At 37.4% G+C, this 20,259-nt stretch overlaps 1 protein-coding gene across 2 annotated transcripts; it reads left to right on the top strand.

Annotated features, from left to right (window-relative positions):
• The first annotated feature begins 2,741 nt into the window (after window positions 1–2,741).
• LOC128990599 (PI-PLC X domain-containing protein 2-like) lies at window positions 2,742–11,173 on the top strand. Of its 2 annotated transcripts, none has more exons than XM_054413057.1 (4): window positions 2,742–2,919; window positions 4,512–4,686; window positions 9,040–9,517; window positions 10,691–11,166. In XM_054413057.1, exons 1-4 carry the CDS (start codon window positions 2,844–2,846, stop codon window positions 10,886–10,888), a joined length of 927 nt encoding a protein of 308 aa, XP_054269032.1. In that variant the 5' UTR covers window positions 2,742–2,843; the 3' UTR covers window positions 10,889–11,166. The 2 variants fall into 2 exon arrangements, with proteins under 2 accessions (XP_054269032.1, XP_054269033.1); XM_054413058.1 differs by having other exon boundaries at window positions 2,791–2,897; window positions 10,691–11,173.
• The last annotated feature ends 9,086 nt before the right edge of the window (window positions 11,174–20,259 follow it).

The following is a 20,259-nucleotide window of genomic DNA, read 5'->3' as shown; positions in this document are numbered from 1 at the left end:
GCGTCGTGACTATGATGTGTTTGATAAACAATATATATGACAATATTGAATATTAATTATATTATTGATCGTACAAATAGCGAACAACCAAACTATATTTCAAAATTCGTCCAATAACTTTGTCCAATCTACTCCTGTGGTTCCGTTTCAGTTTCAATCCCTCAAAGACCAAAATTATTCTATTCATGATTCATCTCAATGACTGACTATGATGACTATACCATTTCCAGTTGAGTCGTTGAGTCCAACCAACCATTGACTATTGGATGTATGTATTAATAGTCAAAGGTCCAAGGTCCAACCCAGCCCACTGAGCTATAATACACAATGGTCCAACCATGGTGGAAGTGGAAGAATTGGATTAGAAGGAATCACATCATGACTGGGATCGGAGTGGATCTGATTCACAATCGGACCCAATCAATGACAAGTTGTTGTCAAAGTGCAACAGGTTGCAACTGCAACAGTTTCAACTCGACAACAGTTTAATTAAACAGTTGCAGACAACAGGTTAGCTTTAGTTTACAGATTGTCCGCTAGAAGCGATACGTATACTATGTTGGGCGCAGCAGACAGTTCTAACCTGTTTCAAGAGTTGCAGACAACAGTTTAGCTGCAGCTGCGTTGGCGCTTCGTAGCCTATCTGCAGCCGAGAACCGAGAACTGTTTCGCGTGGTACAGACGATTCTTACATGTTTCAAAGAGTTGCAGACAAAAGGTTAGCTGCAGTAGCGCTTCGTAGTTGCAGTTGCAATTATTGAGAAATGTTTTGGGCTCACCTTTGACCTGTTTCACATTTTCACTCACTTCTCGTTGCTGGAAATGAGGACGTTAGATTAACACGTTCGCTACTGAGCGTCGCATATATGCGACGCCGCGGTCATTGCCACAGACCGAGGTATACATTTGAATCTTACACATAGACCGACTGTCACTTGGATAACAGTACACACAGACCACGGGCGAAAACCTGTAAAACAGTGATCATTTACATTGTAATACGCTACAATCGTGTTTGTAAATAAATTATTCTTGTTTATTTGTATTTTTTATAACCTTTTGTAATGTCGCATATTTGCGACGCCCGGTCTACAGCGAAGACAATGGTGAAAATACTCATAGTTTTCTTGAAATAGTCTAAACGTCGCATATATGCGACAGTTCATTTTTTGTGTTTTAAGGTGAAAGTAAGTAAATAAATAAACAGATTATTCAAGAACAGTTTATAACTGAACAAATATAAAAGCTACATAGGATAATGCAGCATACATACTGCATACATACATACAGTGATGCAGAAAAGTAAAGAACAGTTTTTCCAACTATTATATGACGTCACCAATCATCATATCCACAGACCAAGCGACGCAGTTGTGCGTCAGACATCTCTGTAGACCACTGCAGGGAATTCAGTGCCTTCAAATAGACCACTACAAAGATGAAAGATATAAGCATTTTAATAACATTATTTTTGTGTTTTAAGGTGAAAGTAAGTAAATAAATAAACAGATTATTCAAGAACAGTTTATAACTGAACAAATATAAAAGCTACATAGGATAATGCAGCATACATACTGCATACATACATACAGTGATGCAGAAAAGTAAAGAACAGTTTTTCCAACTATTATATGACGTCACCAATCATCATATCCACAGACCAAGCGACGCAGTTGTGCGTCAGACATCTCTGTAGACCACTGCAGGGAATTCAGTGCCTTCAAATAGACCACTACAAAGATATAAGCATTTTAATAACATTAGAACCCCGACGCAAATATGCGTCGGCAGTCTATTTTAATGTGACTAGCCGTCGCATATATGCGACGGCAGTCTATGGGTGGAAACCGGCCGTCGCATATGTGCGTCGCTGGTCCATGTGAATGGAAAATTTCGTACTATTGCAGTAGCGAACGTGTTAAAGTGTTACAAAACGGGATAGTAAAATTGTGGAATAACAAAACTTATTTTAATACTGCAATAATCTAAGAATAAAGAACAAACTAATAGTAATTATTTTTAAAAAAATCACATAATATGTAGATACAATATTTTGTGTTAACTAAATAAAACAATAATGTAAAAAATAAAGAAATGTAGGAATAAATGCAGTGAACGTGAACAACAATCACATGTGATCATTGTCTGCATTTCGCGCGCAGCTATTTACAACTGCAACAGCCAGTCGTACCTGCAGCACACCCCAGAACTGTTTCATTTAATTTGCAGTTAAATGTTGCCAGTAGTTGTCAACAACGAAAGCGTTTACTGTGCAGTGCACCGGCGGCGGCGCGGCGCCGTTCTGCAGCTGTTTAAAACAGGGTGTTTCGCGAAACAGTTTCATTTCGAAACAGTTTCAGCTCCGAAACAGTTTCAATAAAACAGTTGCAGTTCTTTTGTTCCACCACTAAATGACACAATAATTACAAAACGAAAACACAACATCACATCTTATTCACAGTGTTGCCAATTGCGGGGAAAATCCACAACATCACATACGTGTATGCTTGGTTATTTGCACCTCTAGTAAAAAAAAGAAACCGTAGAAACGTATATTATCGTGTAAATATGGGTAAATTTCAAATTATTTTAATCTTGGATGCTATCGAGGATTTTGCGAGTAATTTTAGAATCCTTGCGAGGAAAATCGAGGATTTCCGTCCTTTCATGCGGGGAAAACAAAAGAGGTCGCTTGGCAACACTGTTATTCACATCAGACAGTCACAGCACAGTAACAAGAACAAGACAACAAACAACAAAACTTAACCTCCAAACCAAATCGTTCAAGTAGTTTAAATTACTAGTTAATTGTGATATTTGGATATTATTTACTGAAATTGATCATGAGTTTGAACAATTGGATGAGCCAACTTGACGAATCCTTAAAAAATATACCGGTAATTAATCTAGCTATTCCAGGTTAGTTTGAAATAACTTATCTACAAACTTGGTTATTAGTTTGTACTAGGCCTAGGCTTAATTGGCCTATCTGAGAAGTAAACTCATTGTGAATAGTTGATGCGCAATTGCGAGAAAAGTTTCGAATGTTTGTAGGCCTACCTCTCGAGACGGTTCGATTGTAATTTTGCTTATCTTAGTGAGTGGTTTTTATCGAGATATTTGTGGCGATTGTTTCGTTTCAGCACGGCATGAACATATAATTTGTCTCGTATTCGTCTAAAAGAGAGTCAAGAAGTCCTTAGGGTACCGGTACTGAGAGTTTTAAAGAGATGTTCATGGCGATTGTTTTGTTAAGTACGGCATTGGCAATTATTAGCATCCAATTTCTATTGTATCTGGCGGAAATTGACCCTCAATGAGAGGTATTTCTTACTTCAACACCGAGGAAGGTTTATGGATATATTAAGTTAGCCTACTTTATCTACGGGGTACACTTCCATATCTGTTGGCACAAACAACCGAATGATTGCGAATGAATGATTATGATGAATGATTATGAATGATTGTTGAATGATTATGCGATTGTTTAATTTGATATATCGTTTGGTTAACTTAGTTAGGTTAGATTACCTAACTAACCAAACGATATATCGAATAATCGGTAATCGATCGATATTTTCATTCGGTTGTTTGTGCCAACAGATATGGAAGTGTACCCGAACAATCGGAGACTTCCGTATCTGTTGGCTCAAACAACCGAATGAAAATATCGATCGATATATCGAATGAAACAATCTAATAATCAATACAGAAGTCTACCTGAAATCTAGAAAAATAATTAATATTATCATCCTCGTAACAGCTCCTATAAGTTGTAATGTAGCATGGTCACCTTAGAATTTAGACAGTGGTGCAGACTGCAGACAAAAGTTTTGGCTTAACACATGCAACAATCGAGAGAAACATTTTGATTGTACAAACCTCTCACTAAGTAATCGAAACAATCAATAAGCGGAACATCTTGAGATGGAACATTTTGATTGTTTAAACATCTCGTAATCGCGCATTACTAATTGTGAATCCTAATAAAAATAGGGCTGCACTTTAGTAGGCTATCTGTCCTACACTCATTTGAATGAATATATCGATTATTTCATTCGATACATCAAGTTTGGTAAGCTAGGCTAACCTAACCGAATGAAATAATCGATATATATCAATTTTTCATTTGAACGAGTGTAGGACAGATAGGCTACTAAAGGGCATCCAAAAATAGAGTTAGTTTCTATGACTGGAATTCTGACACTGCCAAGGTAAGCTATTTATCCTATTTTACATTGCAAATGTTGAGGAAGAGGTTTCTCCAGCAGCAGCAAGCAAACCAGAACTTATGATTTTCAATTATATATAGCCTATTTATTTAGGTTTAAGTTCATTTGGGTATGGTTAAATAAGCTGGCACCACACTGGTACTAGCCTAACTAAGATAAACAACACTATCAATGAACCAACCCAAAGAAGAATAATTTATTATCATTCTTCCACAAAACCAAAGGTGACCTAAGTTATTTTAAGGTTGTTCCACTAAGTTATTCTCATTATATTTCTAGGATCCCATGATTCCATGAGCTATACCATTAAACCAACATCAGATATAGCACCTGACAATGAGCAAATTGTTCTATTATTGGCCAGAGTATTTGGAAGCCCTAGTCGAAGAGTGATTCACAGGTGGTGTGCGACACAAGAATTGACTCTGTTACAACAGTTAAACCTTGGCATCAGGTAACTTAAATTAATAATTGGCTAATAAATGAACTAAAGATCTTGCAACTGAAGGTCTAATACCGCAATTTTATTGGAATGAGCCTGTAAATTAACATGGGTTGGTTATACGTAAGACATTTTAGTAGGCCCTACTTCAAGTGAATTAGTATTTGGAAAAAAAAATTACAAATGCCACATAGGCAACCCAAGCCAGTGGTGACTGCAGTGATAAGAGTAAAGGCTGTCTCATGTTAAGTTGAGGCAGACTACCTGACCAGAGAGTAGAGAAGAACAATGGCTAGGCCGGTCCTTCGACGGCCCCTCCCGACCCTTGGAGTAAATCCCATTAACAACGCTTCACAGAATACTTCACTTAAAAGTGTAAATATATTGATAAATTGAAAATATAATCAATTCGTCATATCTGAAAATAATGTAGGCTATTCTAGATTATAGAAAACAAAATTTTTCATGTTCGTCCCGTGCAAATCGGCCGACTTTAAGTATTAAAACAAACTTTTCCCTTTATAACTAAGTACAATATTTAATTTTAAATTAGGTACTAATAATTGATATTCTGTATGATACTTTGTTCATAATATTTAGGCGGTTTCAGGGGAAGAAATCTATCACCTCCACTTGACCCTTACCTTTAAAAATAAGCATTTGAAACGCCGTTAATAATGTTTCCAACATGTGTTGGATCCAATTTACCATTCATTAATGTAATTAGGCCTACTTAACTTGTATCATTTTGAGTAATCCCAGAATTGATAATGTTACACAATGTACATATAACAGATCAATTAATTAAATATTATTCACCCTGTTTTTGCTTATTTTTCATGAGCCTTGTTCCACTATTTTTCTTTCGTACAACACTTTTTTAATCTTCGCATTTTTGCGCTAAACTTTCTCTATTAGGAGCTGCATCTTACAAAAAGTAGACCGGAAGTCATTTTTTCATAGGCTATATCTCCTAAACTAGTGTGTTTATGTAATAAATATCACGTATAAAAAAGTTTTTAAATTGCATGTTGCTATGTACTATGAAAAGAAAGTTGATTTATGTTTTAATACAAATTTTTATTCTGTAGCAAATTATTGTGAGTTAGCTTTTTCAGTGAAACAAAACAAAAACAAATTAATGTAAACAAAGTCATATGATAAATAAAAGAAATTAGGAAACAGTTGGTTGAACACAGCACATGTTCTATCCGGTATCATGATAAACTATAGGGTTTTTATAAGAAATTTCAATTATTGCTTTAGCAAATTTTATATGATCCTTGTTCCACTTAAAAACTTTTTTTTCAAAACTGATTATTTTCCAATAACATTACTTTGTCTATGATATAAAATTGTAACAGGCTAAATAACCATCCTAGATAAATCCACTAACAACGATGAGCAGTGAGCAAAATCGAGTATTCTAAGTAAATAAGCGATGGAAGTGACTTTAGTGCACTCCGTCCTCCGAGCAAAGCCGAATCGCCGTCCAGTCCACTGACACAGTTCGTTCATCGCCAGTGCTAATGCGGCGTTGCCATACATTGCTTAGCGCCTGGCGATGGTTCGGCAACACAGGTGCCACGCACGTAGTTCAACAAATGTCCGCTCCTCTCCACGCGCGCTAGTGTGCCAATTTCGGAATTCTTCTTTTACTGGGACCCACTCTTAAGGACAAAATGCACGTTTAAATTTATTTTTTTCAGGGTCCAAGGGGGGGGGCTTTAGCCCCTGTAGCCCCCCCCTTGGAACCGCCACTGATCAGGCCAAACCTACCACAGTTTGTACATGACCGACAGAGTAAGCTGATTGGTAATTATGGCGGAAGTAAAACAAGAGTTTTATGTGAAGGCCAACCTGTGATTGTAAGAGACTATAGGGGCAGGAACAAATGGATTTCAGGTGTAATCGTAAAACCTCTAAGCACTGTGTCTTATTTAGTAAAGTTGGAAAATGATGTTATTTGGAAACGTCATATCGATCAGATAATTGGGTTAAATAGTGGTATTACAACAGCTGTACCGGAGGTAAACTTAGATTCGCTGCCAAAGGTATCAGCTGAGTTATATGAGAGGGAGAAATCAGCTGTGGAAATCACCCGACCTATACCCTCTCCACAACATATGAGTCCAACAATAGCCACTCCCACCAGCTCCAACAAACGCCGCTCCAGTTCCTTTTCTCCCGCCCCTCCAGTTCCAGTAACCGTCATTCCACCTTTCCACGTGTACCTGACCACAGACAAGGTGACGTCATTTCCGCACCGAGCCCGCAGCGGGCAGTAACAGCTGATGATAGTAAACAATCACCTGTCAGATCTGAGCGTAGGTACCCAGTCAGGGAACATAGACTAGTAGTCAAGTTAAACTTGTAAATATTATTGTTACAATCCTTATAGTTTATTATGTACTGTGTTTTGTTATTTGTTTAGGAATATTTTCCCTCATTTTATGTGTTTACATTGTATTTGTTGTGTGTACTATTGATTTGATTACCGTACTGTTTATGTTTTTGTCATGTCTAATCCACTGTAGATGTTCATGTTTAAACTTTTAAAATTATTACTTTTATGTCAAAAAGTTAAGGGGGAGGAAATATATAATAATATGTAATAATATGGTAATATATGCATATTGATTTATAACATTTAATATTTGTATTGGCAACAGTGCTGTAATGTATAGTTCATTTGAATAAATTAATACCGTTGGTTGAACATTAACCAATCACAGATAGCGTCCTATTCCCCACCTGTCCTGTATGATGCTTCTCCTCGGCCTCAGTTGCCCGCTACCTACACCGGCTTCACTATGTAACGCTCAATCACTCCTTTAATGTCAACCGGCGGTATTCAGTTCATTACAATGCGCCTTCTTATTTTACCCCGGTCTTACAAGTGCTATAAGTAGTGTTAAGAAGTAGTTCAGTGAGTACGAACATTACAATAACAACTATTTTTGTTGGGTTGTGCTGCTTGTGACAATTGATGTGCGAAAAGCATTTAACTCCGCAAGGTGGTGCAATATGCTGGGTGCTCTAGGGAACACCTTCCACGTCCTGGCGTACCTCATGCGCATCATATAGGACTCATATAGGATCATATAGGATCTCCGGTTTCCCCTCCTCATTTATGACACTACAGAAGACCTCCGGACGATGACTGTAACTTCTGGTGCTGCTCAAGGATCCATACTCGGAACGTCGCCTATGACAGCCTCCTGAGGTCTGAGATGCCTGAGGAAACTCTGTTAGTTAAATATGCAGATGACGTTGTGACTTTAATAGCTGCACGTAGCGTTGAGCTTGCCCAGCTGAAACTAAACCGAGGTCCATGCGCACCATTAGCGCATGGATGGCAGATCACGGGCTCTCGTTCGCTCTGAGCAAAACTGAGATTGTGATTTTAACTAAAAAGAGGATTGACACCATCGTGCTGTAGAGGGTGTGGAATATTGAAGTCCAAACCGCTTGTGCCGCCAAGTACCTTGGGGTCATGGTGTACAGCAAGCTCAGCTAGCGAGACCAGATCATCCGTACGGCGGACAAGGCCGCTAAGGTGGTTTCTTCCCTTAGCCGGTTAATGGCCAATGTTGGAGGTCCACGGTCCAGCCGCAGAAGGCTGTTGATGTCTGCGGTCCAGTCTGTACTCCTGTACGGTGCGGAAGTGTGGGCAAATGCACTCAACAAGGAGGTGTACAGGATGCGGCTCGCTTGAGTGCAGCGTCAGGCAGCACTCAGGGTGGCATCCGCATACCGAAGAGTGTCCAAACCCGCCATCCTGGTGATTGCTGGAGTCATCCCCGTCAAACTTTTGGCGGCAGAGAGGAAGGCATTATATCAGCGGCGTGGAGAGGACCAGGCAAGAAGTGAGGAGCGTGCCCGCACCTTCAAGGTTCTGGCAGGAGAGCTGGGAGCAGGAGACGCGGGGACGGTGGACCAGGCTACTGAGTGGTTTTTTAGTGAGTAGTCTGTTCTTCTCAGGAGTCTCACACTACAGGTTGGCCACCTGTGTGTGTGGATGTATTGTCCCTCCTCTCCCTAAAAAAACTTTGGATTTTATGAAAAAAGCAAAAAAAAGTAATTGGGATATATAGATAATTGTATTTTTTCCTTGCACATAAACAAAAAAATGTCCTTTTTTTACCTCAGCAGACCCGTCATTGGTTGCTGTCAATATGTCTTGTCGTCACGGCCTGTGTCAAATTATTGAGGTCCTACTGTATATATAATATTTTTACTGAATTTGTAAACATTTTTAGGGTGATGCCCTTAAAGTTTACATTATTATTATGACTTTTCAGAAACAGTGAAAAATAACACGGTACCAATCAGTAGGCTTACTTACACCACTTTGTTTTTCAGATATCTGGATTTGAGAATATCCACAAAAGAGGGTGATACAAAATTGTATGCTGTCCACGGTCTGTACGGTGATGAAATATACCCTCATCTCCAAACATTAAACAATTTCCTAGAAGAGTTCCCTGAAGAAATAATAATACTGGATTTTCAACATTTCTACAATTTTAGTGATGAGACTCACGAATTGTTGATATCAATGATTAAAAATACTTTTGGAGGCAAGTTGTGCCCTCTGCCGTGGGACATAATGACAGTGACACTGACGTGGATGTTGGATCATGGATACAGAGTTATTGCTATCTATCGAGACGGATTGGTGGAGAAACATGCGGAGTTGTGGCCTGGAGTGAGATGGCCTACGCCGTGGCCCCAGACTACCAATTCTGAGGCACTACTAAAATTCCTCAACAAGACAATGGCACATCGCCCCAAGAACGCCGGTTTTGTCACCCAATGTCTTCTCACACCCGATACCAAGGTAGGATCATTACTAAATTTTATAAGATAACGGTTTAAGTGAGTTTAATTTTTAACCCTCGAGCGGGTACTTAGCCTTTAAACGGGTATTACAAGAGAGCATGCAGAGATTCCATCACAAGTGAAGCAATTATACTTAAATTAGGAACAAATTTATTTGTTAATCAATTACTCATGTAACTGGTAAAAAAACACTTTTAGGAGATTTGGGCGCATGCTGAGAAAACCTCTGTAACTTAACTGCACTCTCTCGAAACTCAGATTAAATCTAGCTGAAGGGTGGGTGTAAACAGAGGAAATCAAGTAAGGGGCCAGACACCACTGGCGCCACCAATTAACCCTTCCCGGACGGTCAAAATCGAGACATAGAACGGGAAAATATTATAGGAAAAAATAAAAATTAATTTTGTTATTTGCGTTTTGTGTTTTAAAAGTATACATAAAATATACACAATGAAACACTTCATACTGTCAAAATAATTTTTTACTCGTTTTTAACTATGCGGATATATCCGCTACCCGTCCGCGGATGAGTAGAAAAGTAGCGGATATATCCCCGCCACCCGTCTTTGAAGAAATGACCATGACAACGTTGGGCAATAAATAAAGAACAATATGTAAACAATAAATAAATAAAGACAACGTAGTGTTGAGCGCGAAACGACGAGGGGGGAGCGTAGGAGAGAAGGGTGGTGCGCGGGATAGGGGAAGGCGCGGGAGAGGGGAAGGGACGAGAGAGGGGGAAGTGTGGGAGAGAGCGCAGCCATGGAGAGAGGCGCCGTGGTACCGCGAAATATCTGGTTACTGCTCAAGCACCTGCCAGTCTGTCTGAAAAGAAGACGGTTATATCCGCTTCCCGTCCGGAACATCAAAATCCATAAGCGGATATATCCACCTACCGTCCATTATCGCCAAAGACTTAGGCGGATATATCCATCACCCGTCTGGGAAGGGTTGTATTTTTTTTACGAAATCTTTATGAGCGAATCTAAACTCCACTAGCGTTTGAGAGTTTATAATTTTTTTTCTCTTGCAACGCTTGTATTATATTCTGGGGGTGGCATGCATTATCATAACTATATTTTCAGAGGTATCGGAGATAAAACTTAAGTAGAATAATTTAACCTGTGGTTAGTTGTAAGTTTGCTTACCTCACACAATACTTTGTTATCAGTTTGTAATCCATCATCCGTGCGGAGAGTTGAGATCTAAATGCTCCAAGCCTTGTTTGCAAGCAGTAATTCCGTGGCTCAAACAGCAACGTCCAGGCCTACGAGGAATCAACGTTGTCATTACAGACTTTGTCGAAATGGGCGGCGACCTCTTCAGCAAGGTCGTCATTGGGTTGAATGATCTCCTATTGAAACCTTAGTTAATAATTAGTTTGTGTAGCTCTACTCAGTCTATACTAAAAGGCAAGTGAGAATGCTTTAAGCACTGTGTCTGTGATTGTAGTGGTACATAAATGCTTTGAATGAAAAAGGCTATGTTTAGAATGGTACAAGGCACTAACTGTAAGAAACCAAGATAATTAAAACTCTTGAACAATGGCTTTTTTTAACCTTAAAGAAAAATAACTGTGAGCAAAAAAATACTTAAATTTGTTAATCATAATATCACTTCACAAGAGTATACCGTGGTAAAAATGAATTAGACATAACTAAATAGTTCAGAGTTTAATAGTGGGATTTTGGGGTCGCCGGAATTGTACCCCCCTGGAATTGTACCCCCCGGCGATCGTTGACGTCATTTTGACGTCACGCCTAGAGGGGGTACAATTCCACCCCGTACACTTTGATTTTAACGAAATCTAATCTATTTAATGTGGGCAAGTGATCAGTGAACCGGATAATTATATTAGATATTAAAAAGAGCAGGAGATGTACGGCCCGGAATTGTACCCCCCTGGAATTGTACCCCCCGGAATTGTACCCCCTGCCAACATAAAAATATTTACGTACGGGGTGGAATTGTACCCCCCTGGAATTGTACCCCCCATCAGAAAGCCAAATGTGTACGGGGTGGAATTGTACCCCCCGGAATTGTACACCCCTCTTGGACAGCTAGCTTGGCTTGTGTACGGGCTGGAATTGTACCCCCCCACCCACTCGATAATCTTAATTGGTATTATGAAAATGAAGTAGTAGAGAATGCCTTCTACAGTGACATATGTTGGATTTTCAAACCTGTACAGAATAGTGATTGTACCAAGGAACTATAATTGTGAAGAGATTATCCAAAAATCTGGCTTCGCCACTTTACTTCGCCTCGGGCTATATGCATATTTTATTAATTTTCTTTAAACAACTTGAATGCATTATTGCTTAGTTTGTTTTTACTGTAATACTTTTTATACATTATTATCTAATAACATAAAACCTGATCATAAAATTTAACTTTTAATCTCCTTCAATTTTTAAAAATACACAAGACGAAGCCACAATCACAGTACACATCATAGGTCAACGCTTTTTCTAAGAGGCTATTAATCAAACAACAATGCAGGCCTGAAGATATAGGGATTATTCTAAGAGCCATGACCTTCGGTAATGATTCTTCGTAGACCAACAAATCGCTCACAAGTAAGTGAGTGACAGGGTTTCCGGTCATCTCAGAACCGATTTGGTCTCAAAAATTCACTGAATTCCCGCACTGCGTACTCATTACACAATGATTTTATAATAAACCTTAATTATTGTAATATTCAATGATTACCTTAAAGCAGTTATTTACAACATTTTTACAATATAAATTCTGCTCAACACTAACTCTAAACGGATTACATTTAACGGAAGAACTAGGGATATTCAAATGAAAATCAAACAATAATTCATTTTCCAAATAAAATGAGCATGTTTTTTTGCGACCAGTACTAAAATTTAACTTTAATGACTAGGGAAATACCTGGGACTTTTGTGCCCAAACCAAATGAATACTTTGTGCGAAAAGAGAAATTTACATTTTATAATATCCACTAAAGCAATCTGTAACGAGTCGCCGTTAGTTACTTATCACGTATTGTTTTTGTGTCTCTTAAATCGCGTTTTCGGTAAATTACCACATTGTATCAGAGATCGCAAGAGATGATAATAAACAGCGTTGCCGTAATAGTGGGAGATGACGACAAATTTGCTGTGATCGTTTGGGATAACTGCGATGTTCTTGTGATCGCAGGATATACCTGTTGCCTTCCTTAGTGACTTAATAAAAGGCCAAGCAATATGGAATAAACGTTTACGAAATTAACGCTGAGCTTGATTCCCTCATGGACAAAGCTTCTAAATAATTTTATAACCCAAGCTGATTGATTTTTTTTAAAACGATACAAGCAGTGCAAATCCTAACAAACTTTGTTTTTAAGAGGAGTCGCAAGCAGCGAATTTCGGCTTGGTTATATAAATTTGAAATACTTACCTTTTGATTACTGCTCATAGGCCTTAAGCCTTCTTTCACACCAGCGCGGTGCGGGACCGTCCCGCACCGGACGAAGCTGTTTAGACTATTGAATCATATGGGAGCTTTCACACCAGTGCGGGTTGACCCGGACAGACCTAAACCCCTGTCCGGGTTGAAAAATCACCCGCAGACCCGCACGAACCTAAACTTCCAATGCGGGTCGAAACCGCATGAATAGTTTTTAGATCATGGGTTCTTATGTACGCTTTCACACTTGCGCGGGACGGGCTGGTTTTGCCCGCACATAAATCAGTAGTTTTGACTGTCAAGGCTTCTAGGATCAGTGGTTGATTTTGTTGTACTCTTGTTAATAGGCAATTTTGTTGTTCTTGGTATTGAGGTTGAAATTTATATAGAGCTTATTAGTTTGGTCAAGCTTTATATTCTGTTTTAGTTTGAAGGTCAGCGTGTAGGACGTGACCCCCACTGCAGCAAACCATATTCCATTTGCATATTTACATTTTTACAAACGATTTTATTAAACATGCCTGATTTATCTTACTAATATTATAAATCTGAAAGTTTGTGAGTTTGTGTGTGTGTGTGTGTGTGTGTGTTGCTCAATCACGCATAAACTACTGGACGGATTGGGCTGAAATTTGGCATGATGATAGCTTACATTCCCGATTAACATTAAAGCATATTCTTATCTCAAAAACCCTTTCGGGCTCCGCCCCAGTGGCTCTGTAGTTCCCCATGTTAATCTTATGATTTTTCATGTTTAAAAGTAATTAATGAATCTTAACAGCTGTTTCAATTAAACAAGTTGGTTCTGTTCTATGATGTTCAATGGCATAAAAGTTACAAGGACTACCAACAGGGTGCAGCACTATTATTTTTTTAAATTTATGACAACAGCTAATTTCCAACAAAAACGTGAGTGAGCGTAGCGAACGAACTTCAACCTGGAGGCGAGTTAGCGTAGCGAACGAGCTAACCTGAAGGCAAGTGAGCGCAGCGAACGAGCTCCAACCTAAAGGTGAGTGAGCGTAGCGAACGAACTTCAAACAGGACGTGAATGAGCCATGCGAATACTTATGAAGTTAAACGGGGCGAAGCCCGCGGGTACAGCTAGTTTAATATAAAAACATTTGGTTTAACGAGCACTTACATGTTCTTCTAAATATATGGAAGGAAATGAATTGTTGTTTAAGCTAAAACCACCTACAAATATTGTCATGAAAATATCAACTATATATCAACCATATATATCAACTACAGAATTACTTTATGTCATACTAGCTGTACCCGCGGGCTTTGTCCCGTTTGACTTCATAAGTGAGCTCGTTCGCATGGCTCAATCACGTCCTGGTTGAAGTTCGTTCGCTACGCTCACTCACCTTTACGTTGCCTTCAGGTTAGCTCGTTTGCTACGCTAACTCGCCTCCAGGTTGAAGTTCGTTCGCTACGCTCACTCACCTTTTGGTTGCAAGTTAGCTGCTGTTATAAATTTAAAAAAATAATAGTGCTGCACCCTGTTGGTAATCCTTGTAACTTTAATGCTATTGAAAATCATAGAACAGAACAAACTTGTTTAATTGAAACAGCTGTCACAAAAATCACTAAGTTTCAGCCTGGAAACGCCCGGATCCGGGCAGCTAGTGTGAAAGGGCCTTGCGGGTCGTCCCGCATCGACGGTGCGGGACGGTGCCACACCACGCTGGTGTGAAAGAAGCCTACTAGTTTGTATACAATAACTACGCTATAAGAATGGAATGGTTATTTGTTCACGTCACTTTTCTTCGATCTTTTTCAACGTAATTTAATATGACCGTGAAAAGAAGTTAATGTATTTCATTTTTGACAAAATACCTGTTGTAAAATTTAATTCAGGACCACGTAAGTTTGCAGATGGTGCCAGCCAATCACAAGACAAGGCTAGAGCGACTTTTCCACATCGCCCGTTGACAACACTAATTAAAATGTACTAAGCAATATTATCAAATCATCTGGTATTATTAGATTTGGCAACACCGCATGGTTCTCATTGGTCCATTCAAAACCATATGGCAAATAGGCTCCTCCCTCAACTGCAAACTTACGTGGTCCCGAATGTAGGTATCTGGTACAAAGTAGTTCACAGTTTGTCAAAGTTTTAACCTTTGTGAATTTAAGCTAACCCATGAACAGTTAGTACTTGGGAAGGTTAAGAAAATATTAATGAATAACGTACAAAGAAGTCTGTTAGGCCTCTCGCACGTTACTCTGAATGGCCTTAATTTGCAGTTTCTTAGAATATCCTTTTACAACAAGCAATTCATTAGGTGTCGGATAACAGTGCTTCAGTTCACATTCGTGTGATTCCCCTCTAATATCCAACATAACTATTGTTTTGATTTTTGTTGGTAATCATAATAGACAAGCTCCTCGGTTAAATGGGGGGGGTACAATTCCAGGGGGTACAATTCCGGGCCGTACATCTTCTTCTGCGGTGACCAGGGGGTACAATTCCAGGGGGGTACAATTCCGGTCCTATAAGAAGGGCTAGACTGACGGGGGGTACAATTCCAGGGGGGTACAATTCCACCCCGTACACTGGTAAAATAAAAGTGAGTTCTAACTGAGGGGGTACAATTCCAGGGGGGTACAATTCCGGTCCGTACAGTTTTTTAGATGCCAGTGGATTTAATCAAACCACTCGTGCAAAACAATATCAAAGTTTTATGAGGGGGGTACAATTCCAGCCCGTACACGCCGTTTTGGTCGAGAAAATGAGACGTCATCGTGACGTCACAAACCAGCAGGGGGTACAATTCCAGGGGGGTACAATTCCGCCACCCCGGATTTTGAAGTAGGCTTTATTTAGCTCCTGTAGCTTCTAAACAAGCCATTACATTAGCTTTATTTATTTATTTATTTTATATAAATAAATAAAAATAAAATAAACATTGGCTTGAGGATATTCCGTTTGTATGCATCGGATATTCCCCCCCAACACCCCTGGATTCCCTTTTCCCCTACGTCAGAAATCCAAAAACTATTCAAATCCACAAATAAAAATCAGGAATTAAGATTTCACAAACATTTGGTATTTGAAAATTGCTAGTTTAAAACCGAAACCACATTTGTTACGTTAATCAGATGAATTGTGATTGTACAGAAAATATTTTATGTAACAAATATGTACTGCCTTGCTGCATACTACCTACTCAGTACTACTGTTTTATATAGTGCTCACCGCGTCTGTTTGGATAGTGAAAATTAAGGACCTGGATTAAAAATATTTTAATTTTCCATCAAACCATCAGAATTGCTCCTGCAAACCACCAGTTGGTACGACTTACGGCCCTTATTTTGGAAACCACTGTAGTTGGTGGTTTGCTGACCCTGTGCTTAACCGCTATAGAGAAATGTTAGACATAAAATAAAACAAAATATATATTCAATAGTACCGTTGGGCTTAATTGTTATAACAGGGTTGGGGTGTTGGAATTAAACATTTAAGTTATTTTGAAATGAAATAAAATTAAAAATGTATTTATTTAACCCTTTCGATGCTAGATTATTTTTATTGTAATTTTCCTAAAAAGTACTAGAGTTATTTAATTATTTTGTCCAAAAAGTGCTAGGCTTGCCACAGGGGCAAAGTCTAGTGCGAGAAAGAAATTGGCAAAAATAAAATTTTTATCTTAAAAGTGCTAAGGAATGATATATTGTGCCTCGATCGTATGAGGAATGGAAAGAAACCATCGCGTTTTCGAAACTACAACCGAGACAACCGATATGTCCATTTAAACTCACAGGATCTAAAGACGCACCGGCATGATATATCGTCGCTTAGCGCTTTTGGATGAAACGCAAACAACAATATATCGTTGCATAGCACTGAAAGGGTTAAGAGGAAAAGTTAGGACTTGAAAGTCCTCTCTACCACTTAACCTCTAAAACATAAATAAAACTATTCACTTATATCAATAAATTTAAATAATCTAAAGTACTATATTAAATGATAATGATATAAAAGATAAAATCAAATATTCTATCTTTTATTTTATTTCATCACACCACTACACCAGTAGTTAATTCTAGCTTCAAGCAGAGTTTTAGAAATATATACATTTGATTTACATTTATTCATAGTTTTAGCATTTACGTTGTGAACAAATCACCACAAATTGTGATACATATTAGTCGTGAATACATAATAAACCTATTCATTGCTCTCTATAATTTTCTCCTTTTTTACTCTATGTACTAGAAGTCAATAATAAGGAACAATAAATTGATTTTTATAGGTTATGTTAGGCACCTACAGCAGGTATGAGTATTTTGTGTGTGTGAAGCTACTAGTCCTTTGTTTTATTGGTTGTTGACAAAGTATAATCATAGACTAACCAACACAAGTAGACTTCTCATCCCATAGTAAATTTTGAAGCACGTTTTTCATGTCTAGTTCATGTACGTGACACAAAGGCGCTAGTGTCATGAAACTTTGTTTCCATTATTTTAGGGTTAATTTTTGATTTGTGCTTTACTGTTTGGTTATATAACTAGGGGACAAGTTATTGTTTATGATTAGATCGTATTATTTGGTTAAACGAGGTTTTAAATGGCTGTAATAACGGGAAACAAATTGTAAACAAAACACGACCTCTACATAAACCGTACATGAACTAACAATAAAATTGTCTTCAGCTGTTCCATAAGGATGAGAAATCTACTAAGGGAGTATGTTTTATCCATGGTATAATCATGATGGAATCAGATATATGACTGATGTATCCAAAAATCAATGTATAACAAGCACTCTCTTACGTCATGTTACTTACTAGTACAATAGTCATATACTGTTATTTTGAGAATAAAAACGTTTTAAAAGATTTCAACAACAAATAGGCTTAATAAATTATGTTGTTACTTGTTTTAGACTATCTTGTCTCAAAGAGTATTGATTTCTTAGTACAGTAGCAACAAAGTGGTTCCTAAGGTTAAAATGTCATTCTGCTTTAGTTGGTTGTAGCCTATATTGTGTTGTTGTTTGTGGTCTTATGCATAACATTAATTTTTGATTGTCCATTCATTTTATTTTAGTGATAAATGAATCTTCATTTGATCCGACCTGTATTTCTTGCTCTGCCTCAGTGCATTACATACAGTGGAACCTCAATAACAAGTGCCAATTCCAAATATTGATTTTATATTACCTCTTTTATATATATCTTCACATGCTACTGTAAACGTCTATAAGAAATCAACTTTGTTTGGAATTAAGTTTATTTTATAATTTCCATTAGACACTTGTTTATCAAGATATCGAGGTTCCATTGTATATTATATTGTGTAAATCAAAGACTGTCGATGCTAGTATACACAAATAAATCATACTGAAATAGCTAACAAAAATATAAGGCTTTGTACTCAAGTTAATCTTGTATTATCGACTAACTAGTTTTAAATCAAGTGTTATTTAATCAGTATTTTTAATATATTAGTTTGATTTACAAATCTAACAAATGCAGAATTTAGAGAACTATGATTTCAGGTCGGAATTATTGTATTATACTGTCAGCACAGTATATCTTATATGGATTTCTATTCATTTAAATCATTGATCTGGTCTTATGCTGGACAGTGGTCATGTCTAGGATCTCTGTTCCTCTAAATGTGCCAGTATACACTTAAAGAGCAATCTATAACTTTATACTACCAACAGCTTTCATAAAGTATTTTAAAAGTTCAATTTTAATTTTAAGAATCGTTGATTATAAATTGTCTAATTCCTAGTCTTGTTATTTAATATGTATTGAAGTGTTTATTTAATAAATGTCACACGTTAAAAGCATCATTCTTAACCCTTTTCTAAATACAGGGTAAGTAAAACAAAACCCTCATAAGGGTAAATTAAGTGCAATGTGCCTGTCCAAACATGTCTAATATTAATGTATACATAGCCTCATCTACGTTATTAATACGCTACATGAAACTTAGTAAACATTAAGGCTTTTTGTTTTAAGATTTAACCCCAAATATTATATACCAAACAAAATGTTTGTCTAGGTGTGTAGATTTGCATACTGACTCTGTTAAAATGAAATATTTACTCTCTGAATTTGGGTTAGCGTAAAAACTACAATGGAAAAAGCGAGAAAGCCTGGACAGTTTGGTATACTAAAAAGAGAACTGAATTAACTCTGTGCTACATTTCTTGAGTAATCACTGAAAGAGCTGATTTGCAAACTATGGAAACATAGGAAAGTCATAGAACACCACCGAGTAGAAGAAATAGAAATATTTTTTTTTTTTTTTTTAATTTATAATCGTTATTATGGACAACCTATGAGTGGGAAACATTTGTAGAAAATACTATCAATAAAACAAGATCAGCTTTTGAAAAATGATAAGATATTTACAAGAAACGTTGATTATATTGAACTGTATTGTACATCGTGAGTATTTTCATAATATTTGAGCCGACTCAATCTTTTAAAGTCATCGGAAATTATGACTGTTATTCGTTTTAAATTGTCGCCTATAATACTTCGCAAGCTTGAATTCGAGCAACAGGTACACTAGTTTTGGTTAAGAGTCAACTTAGGAAATTCACAATAGGAATAGACCTTTTTGAAAGAGTGGTGACAGCTGATTTTACCACACTCCCCCACATTTATTATACCACACTCCCCCAGCTGACTTAACAATCAAAGTTGTGTTGACACCTACTGCTATCAAGCATGTTAACTACTACTACTGTTTGTGTATCGTACATAATCAAACCAGTCTTTATCTACTTACAATATGTATAATTCAGTTTTAAATTAAAATCATTGTAAAACTAAATCTTTAAATTTAGAGTTCTACTGGACCGATTTTAATTAATGGGTTGTTGGAAAGCTTTATTTGTGTGGATTTGCAAATAATTATGTAAGTTTGTTTTTGTTATGATTTATGGTGTTAAATTAAGAATAACATAAGAAATACGTTGAAAACGATTGAGTTTTCACATTTTTTATTTGGAGGCAACTTTGGCTGCCTTTTGTGAGTGTTTTCAAATTCAAATTCAAATTGTTTATTTGGCCATTAAACATTATATAATAGGCTAAGTCAATACATAATTCAATAAAATAAAAATAAAACCATCATCAGAGATTGGTTAACATATAAAATCAAACCATACTTAGTTCAAGTCAAATAGCAGACAAAATAAAAAGTAAAATAAATCAGATTAAAACCATGCACATTTGGGAAAAAAAATCAAAAAGCAGTTAAAAAAAGCACACACCATGCATTACCTAATTACAGGTGGACCTCTCTAGAGTCAAATAAAGGTGTTTCTAAGAGACAATTACT

Source organism: Macrosteles quadrilineatus, unplaced genomic scaffold (assembly GCF_028750875.1).
Source record: "Macrosteles quadrilineatus isolate MER2022 unplaced genomic scaffold, UCM_ALF_1.0 Scaffold_3__2_contigs__length_128488019, whole genome shotgun sequence".
In the NCBI taxonomy this organism is placed as follows: domain Eukaryota; kingdom Metazoa; phylum Arthropoda; class Insecta; order Hemiptera; family Cicadellidae; genus Macrosteles; species Macrosteles quadrilineatus.
Note: the sequence above shows the minus strand (reverse complement) of the source record. Positions and strands in the feature narration are given on the sequence as shown.